The sequence below is a fragment of the Odontesthes bonariensis genome, chromosome 6 (assembly GCF_027942865.1).
Source record: "Odontesthes bonariensis isolate fOdoBon6 chromosome 6, fOdoBon6.hap1, whole genome shotgun sequence".
Lineage (NCBI taxonomy): Eukaryota > Metazoa > Chordata > Actinopteri > Atheriniformes > Atherinopsidae > Odontesthes > Odontesthes bonariensis.
In genome coordinates, this window is record NC_134511.1 from 14991193 (window position 1) to 14998178 (window position 6986).

The 6986-nt window shown below is 42.9% G+C and overlaps 1 protein-coding gene across 2 annotated transcripts; it reads left to right on the forward strand.

Annotated features, from left to right (window-relative positions):
* The first annotated feature begins 824 nt into the window (after positions 1-824).
* On the forward strand, positions 825-6219 carry lipg (lipase, endothelial). 2 transcript variants are annotated; one of them, XM_075467529.1, is made up of 10 exons: positions 825-1171; positions 2104-2294; positions 2475-2654; positions 3433-3544; positions 3631-3849; positions 3983-4225; positions 4436-4553; positions 5013-5240; positions 5325-5429; positions 5517-6219. In XM_075467529.1, the coding sequence occupies exons 1-10, from the start codon at positions 1096-1098 to the stop codon at positions 5527-5529; spliced, it is 1485 nt and encodes a 494-aa protein (XP_075323644.1). In that variant the 5' UTR covers positions 825-1095; the 3' UTR covers positions 5530-6219. The 2 variants fall into 2 exon arrangements, with proteins under 2 accessions (XP_075323644.1, XP_075323645.1); XM_075467530.1 differs by lacking the exon at positions 825-1171 and adding an exon at positions 1692-1747.
* Positions 6220-6986: the final 767 nt, after the last annotated feature.

Below are 6986 nucleotides of genomic sequence, written 5' to 3' on the forward strand. Positions count from 1 at the left end.
TGTGTCTAAACAGGTGTTACATTATTGCTTCAAGCTGTTCTGTCCAGGGCAAGTTTTCTTTACGAATGTCTTCACAAACAGACAGATATACAGATCCTTCGACCTCTCTGTGGAGAACGTGAGCAAAAGCATGAGATCAGATTCAACAGCTGAACAATCAAATGTCTTTGTCTCCGGCATATTAGCCCTTCAGAGCCTCAAACCCAGTGAGCCAGCTGCAAATGTGCTGTACATGACTCTGTTTGCAGAGATTGCATAAAAGGCTGTCTATAAGCCAGGTACCAGGGGCTGCTGTGGGTGGCAGGTGTCGTTTCCTTCTGATGGGCGCTGATGTATGTACACAAAACAGTGGTGTTATTGTAGCGGAGACCCCTTGCGTGAGTGCGCCCATTCTTCGCCTCATCAATTGAACCCTGCTCGGTGAGCTAAGCTGATGGATTGGCAGGCCGCCAGGATGAGGGGAGGATGCTTTCATTGGGCAGACTGCCTCGCCATCCCCCCACACAAACATGGCTTGGATGCCTTTTAAATGTTCCGCGTGGGGAGACTATGGTTTTTCTTCGCGTGATGGGAAATCTCTTTTTTTTTAAATTTTTTTTTTATTATTCAAAAGTAAGAGAAGGAAGTGTAGCGTCTCTGGAAACACACTCTTTTTTTTTTAACCACTGGCCATTTTAACTGAATCGGGTTAGACGACAATGGCGTGCGTTAAATGACCTTCCCAACAATACTGAGCAAACCACGGCGCCTGCGTAGCTTTCCACACCCCGTAACGTGAGAATACTACTACTTCATTCAACTTTGCCACGCCTTCAACGTAAACAAATGGGGGCTTGACCAATAAGATCCACGATAGATCAGCCGATGATCAGATGACTGAAAAGGAAAAACTATTTAAAACTCAAAAGACACGCCAAGAGGCAAGTTAAACACCTCTGGTGCTTTCGGAGACGCGCACCGGCTTTGTTAGTCTTTGTCACCACTGGATTCAAACGCTATATATAGATAGGCCTATATAACAAAACAAAGAAGTACAGAAGACGTTTTAGACTCACGAAAAGCTTTTAATCGCTCCTTTCTTGATTGTTACTGAAAATGAATCATAAAGCCGTTTTACTGTGGATTTCCCTGCTGTGTATTTCTGCGCTCTGCTCGTCCGCTGTTCCGAGAGGTAAGAAAGTCTTCATTCATTGCTTTTTCAGTCGTTTCTCTCTGTGTATCAAACTGAAGTGGATCGATGTGACACCACAGAAGCGGCGCATGAAATTTTACGAATGAGAACAAATGTGTAGGGTCACTTTATTTATTTTTTTCTCTAAATCTCCAAATTTCGACCCTGTCCTGTCCGACTGAGGTTCATTTTTGCATTCCAAATGTGAGCAAGTGTGGCGGGCTAAGCGAACCAGAAAAACGGGCATGGAATAACGAGCCAAGACTGCGACGTGTCCTTTTTGGGCGAGCACCAGGAGTCTTGAAGCGAAGCTCCAAAGGGTGGACATACAAAGCCCCGGCTGTGTCAACTATTTGGAAAGACGTTCCGCTGAATCCGCGTTTTACCACGGACCAGCTCAGCTGAAGTCATATTGGTCTGTGCGGCCAATTACCGAATGGTGTTCTTGGTAGAAGGGGAGGGGGTTAATTAAAATAGACTTGGCTCGATCAATTAAGTTGTGATCTAACGCTTCTGCGCTAAGGAAATGAATCTCGACAAGCTTTCAGTCACTCATCTCTCGGATGAGGTCAATCGGTTCGTAAACCGCTTCACAGGGCTCCTTAAAGCAAATGGTGTAATTGCACAGTTTTGGCCTCAAGCCTGAGCGCGGTGTGTTAAAAGTCTGACGTGATTACAAGCTGCAGCTGTGTCGGGAATGAAATGCAAGCCGGTGGTTGTGGCACTTTGGCTCTGCGTCTTCAGTCCAAGTTGCGCTCAACAGCAATTATTGTAGCAGATGTGTTTCATCGGTCGCTCTTTGCAAGTATCAGGGCTGGCTGACTTGTTTTCTAATAAAGAAATTTTGATCACCAAAGTGCCACATGAGAGGATTTTTTTTTTTTTTTTTTTTCTTGACCTCAATTCAATGTAATTCCCAATTTTCCCCTCAGGTGACGCGGATGGGGGCTTGGATGAGTTCTCGGACAGCAACGCTCTCCATGGCGTGGTCAGGTACAACATGAGGAAGAGTTTGGATCTAGAGCAGGAGGGATGCTACCTGCAGACTGGCAAGAAGACCTGTCTAGAAGAATGTGGCTTCAATGCTACTGCCAAGACCATCTTCATCATCCATGGCTGGACGGTACCCATCCTTTTGTTTTTTTTTGTTTTCCCCCCACTTGTTTAAACATTAATTTCCAGTTGTTTACTTGTATCTTTTTGATTCAGTCCCACCTCAAAATGAAGGAAGCTTAAGTTTTGGATGGAGGTACTCTGGTTTATTAAAGAGCTCTGACACCTTTTTTCTTTAATCTCATCTCAGATGAGCGGCATGTTTGAACGCTGGATGCACAAGCTGGTGTCCGCAGTGATGCAGCGAGAACATGAGGCCAATGTGGTGGTGGTTGATTGGATACCTATGGCTCAGCAGCTATACCCTGATGCAGTGAACCACACGAACGGCGTTGGTCTCGATATTGCTGCCATGCTCAACTGGCTTCAGGTGTGTACAGTCTCATGCACCCACACACTTCCTCTGACGGGTTCTGCTGAAACAGGAAAAAACAAACTTTACCAATCCCCCACTTTCTATGGGCGTTCATCAGTTTCTTTAATTTCCCCACAGTACACTTATGAATAAACCTTTCAACCTTTGCATATTTTTGTCTCAAGTAGGGAAGGTGTTTGTAGTATGTAGGGCGGACGTGTGGGTAGATTCCTAACAGTGATTTATTGAAGAGTGCGTGTGATCTGAGCACTATAGGCACGTAAAGACTTTAGGGAATGATGGGGAAAATCTGCTGAGTTAAGGCTTAAAAGTCCTTTCATTTGAGTGATTTAAGATGCCTTACAGAGCACAACTGACACTGTTTTTTTGGAACCAGTGATCTACCACAAGAGTGTTGCTGCAATCTTTTTCTGCAACATTTTACTTGCCACTTGGTATACATGGTATTTTACTATAAATTGCATCTTTGCTCTTTTTCTTTCAGCTCTGGGATTATTAAGAATTTGTTTATTTAGCACATCTGAAGTAAATTTAACAATTTTCCATTCAGCAGAACAGTTGTTAATTTAGACTAGTACACAAATAAGTGCAGACAAAGACTTTCAGAGATGAGCTGAGACAGATGGTGGATGCACTGTTGTATGGAAGGGACTGTCAGTGGATTCTGCCTGGTTTTACTCAGCTGTGGGCTCAACTCCTTACTGGCTGAAACCTGGGAAGTGTTCACTGTGTGGCAGCTGCCAAGTGCTTATTTTTATTTTTCTTTGAACAGGATGAGCTGCAGCTCCCTCTTGCAAATGTGCACCTGATTGGCTACAGTTTAGGCGCCCATGTTGCTGGCTATGCAGGAACCTACGTAGAAGGGACTATTGGCCGAATCACAGGTAAGTCGGCTGCATCATAAGTCACTGAAAAACAAACCTGTGAGGGCACTGCCTCATTTGCCTGACATCCTTGTCGTTTCTTGTAGGTCTTGACCCAGCTGGACCAATGTTTGAGGGTGCAGAGGAGCAGAAGCGCCTCTCTCCAGATGATGCAGACTTTGTAGATGTTCTGCACACATACACTCGAGAGGCTTTGGGCGTGAGCATCGGAATCCAGCAGCCAATTGGGGATATTGATATCTACCCCAATGGTGGTGAAGTGCAACCTGGCTGTGGACTTGGTGATGTGCTGGCAGTGGCAGGAAGTGAGTGCTTGAGAACTGCGTTTTGTTGGCCTTTCGTCAGATCCAGCTGTGTTGAATTGCATGGGGCTAAAATCTTAACTTTTACACTTTATTTTAGCAAGTTTTCTTGACTGAGCTCTGTCAATTTCTCCAGATTTCATGGAGGTGATGAAGTGTGAACATGAGCGAGCTGTACACTTGTTTGTGGACTCTCTGATGAACAAGGAGCACATGAGCTTTGCATTCCAGTGTACTGGCCCAGATCGCTTCAAGAAGGGAATCTGCCTCAGCTGTCGCAAAAACCGCTGCAACAACATTGGCTACAATTCCAGAAAGATGCGCAAGAGGCGCAACACTAAAATGTACCTGAAGACTCGAGCTGACACTCCCTTTGGAGGTGAGCTACTAGGATAGGATATGAGAATCCATTGGTCTTTTACTACTTCCGAGAAAATGATAAGCAACTGTTATAACCTTCTCACCCTCGTGTTTTATGAGTGAGTTGCTACTGTACACGTGAGTTACTACAGTGCACACCACCAGTGGATTAAGCATTAACAGCGCTTTGTGTTTTTTTTTTTTTTTTTTTTTTTTTTTTTTCTTTAAGGCTACCACTACCAGATGAAGATGCACATTTTCAACAGGAAACAGTCAGACCATGCAGATCCCACCTTTTACGTCAAGCTGTACGGTGCCCACAATGACACAGCGAAGATACTTGTTGTGTAAGTTCAAAACCTTAATCATTCCTGCTCAACAAGTCTCTTCTCAGAACGCCTTTTCATGATTTTACATGAAATGACTTTGCTGCACTCATCTGTATAACCTGTCAGCTCCACTCTCTGCATGCTGTGCAGAGAAGCGCTTAAAAAAAAAAAAAGTTGTGATGTAATTTTGGAATGTGAGCTAGCATCTTGTTTGTACTGACCTTCTCAGAGTGTCAGTCACACAGTTTTGTGATGTACAACAAATTCAGACTGAAGGAGGAACTCTAGTTAGTCAGCTCAAGTTTCTAGGAATGTAATGGCATGGCAATGTGTCACCCACTTCTTTTGTCTCTAACTGCTACTTTTTTTTTTTTTTTTTTTTTTAGACAATACAGAACTGGTTGACTTGTGTGCACACAACTGCTAAAACTTGTTACATGGACACGTGGCTTACCTTAGTTTCTCCTGTTTGTACAGCCATGATGACACAATCGGTCTGAACCTGACAAACACCTTCTTGGTGTTCACTGAGGAGGAGATTGGTGACCTGTTAAAGATCAGTCTGAGCTGGGAGGGAGACTCTGAATCATGGAACTCTGTCTGGAAGACCTTCAAGACCTCCTTGTGGGCCTGGAATGCCAAGCCTCCCAAACCTGTACTTGAAGTTCGGCGGATCCGTGTCAAGGCTGGAGAGACGCAGAAGAAGTAAGCACGCACGCACCTGCCCCAGTGGGGAAAACAAAGTTTTATTACTCTGGGCAAACCCTAAATTTCCCCTTTGTGTTCTAGGTTTACTTTCTGTGCACAAGACCCTTCAAAAACTGAGATCGCTCCTGGGGAGTCTTTGACTTTTGTAAAATGTCGTGATGGCTGGGAGGTGAAACCAAGAAAACGGTATGAAAGATTAGGCGATTGTGCTTTAAGTGACATTTATTTGGTTAATGTTGTACAGTGTGTAATCTTACTGCTTCTGATCAACAGACTGCACATGTAACAAAGCTAATTGCCGATGACCAATACACCGACACCATGGGGGACCCAACATGGAGAAGCTCCGCCTTCTCGTTATTTGAGCACTTTTTCATTGGAGGATTGATCTACGCACTGGGGGAAATGGTCTACAGGTCTTGGACTCCAGATTGTTTCCAATGGCATCTTAAAATGAGGACTATGGGAGTTTGTCTAGAGGATACAAGATGGCTGCAAAATGATGCGCAGGCTTACATGTGTTAAGATTGTTTTTTTTTTTTTTTTTTTTTCAAGGTGGAGAAAGTTCCTTTTTTGAGTGAAGTAGAATACAGATCTGTGCCAGTGAACACGGAGGTAGTTGTAGTAGAAGTAATTGCTGTATTGTACATTTTTTAAAATATTTTATTTATGAAAAAAAATATTGAAGCACTGCAAGACCAATGTTATTTATCAGAGCACATCCCAGAATGAAGCACATGTTGACTTTCTTGCAAATGCAGTATTGTGTATGTTAAATGTGTTTTTGTGACCAAGAAGTGTGCCTTTCTGCTGAGAGATTACGATACACTGTATGAAGGCTGATCCGTTATAAGATTAAGAGATTCTGTGCATACTGTTACAATGTGTCTTGTCTCTTTGTTGTCGTGTGTCTGTACATAATGTAAATAGGTTTTTCTTTTGTTTTTTGAAAAATAAAATTCACCTGTTTGTAGAAGCTGTGTAGATCAATTTTATATATCAGTAATGACCAAGTTGTGGCTCTCAGATGGACTTGCTGGTAGTCTGTTGCCTGTTTCACAGACTTGAACGTTCAAGCTATGATTTGTAACGGCATTTAGGTGCACGTTTTTAGTAATCTTGTACTTATGAGAGTTCAACTTATTTGCAGTTGCGTACAAATCTCCAAACATGTTATTGTTCCATCTCGCAACTGTTGGGATGAGGCTTCGTTTGGTGAGATTTAAAATGTAAATGTTGTTCAGCATCCATGCAACTTGATGACTTGAGCGAGACTATCCAAAACCTTATTTTCAAAAGGTCTGCTGTAAAGGGAAATGGATTTTACTTCAGCTGTCAATAATTTGGCGGAAGCACATTTATCCAAACACCACTCAGATGCAGCTTGTATGCAAAGTTGCAACTCTTTGACCTGCCTTGAAATCTAATGTGTTTTTTTTTTTTTTTTTGTTGTTTATAACAGGCAGGATAAGTAGTTCAACTCCACAAACATTTGCATTCCAGTGACTCATCCATTTGTTTTAGCTTGAGGTGGAGAATTGAAACGACCATGCTTTCCTTTTACAAAATGGTAAAACCAAATATTTTGTCGTCTTGTGTTCTGTCGCATTTCACTGAAATGCTGTTCTATTGATGAGAGGAGGAATGTCTAACGGTTACCAAGTAGCTGTCTGTCAGAATGGTCGCTGCCTTCTCTGGTTGTAATTATCTTTGGTGCTTTACTTTGTTGTTGTGCAAATATGA

Excerpts from the sequence above, each read along its gene's own strand:
- lipg (XM_075467529.1), top strand. The coding sequence starts at position 1,096 with ATGAATCATAAAGCCGTTTTACTGTGGATTTCCCTGCTGTGTATTTCT. Across the intron at positions 2,295-2,474 it reads TCATCATCCATGGCTGGACG|ATGAGCGGCATGTTTGAACG; the intron begins GTACCCATCCTT and ends ATCTCATCTCAG. Across the intron at positions 5,241-5,324 it reads GCTGGAGAGACGCAGAAGAA|GTTTACTTTCTGTGCACAAG; the intron begins GTAAGCACGCAC and ends TTTGTGTTCTAG.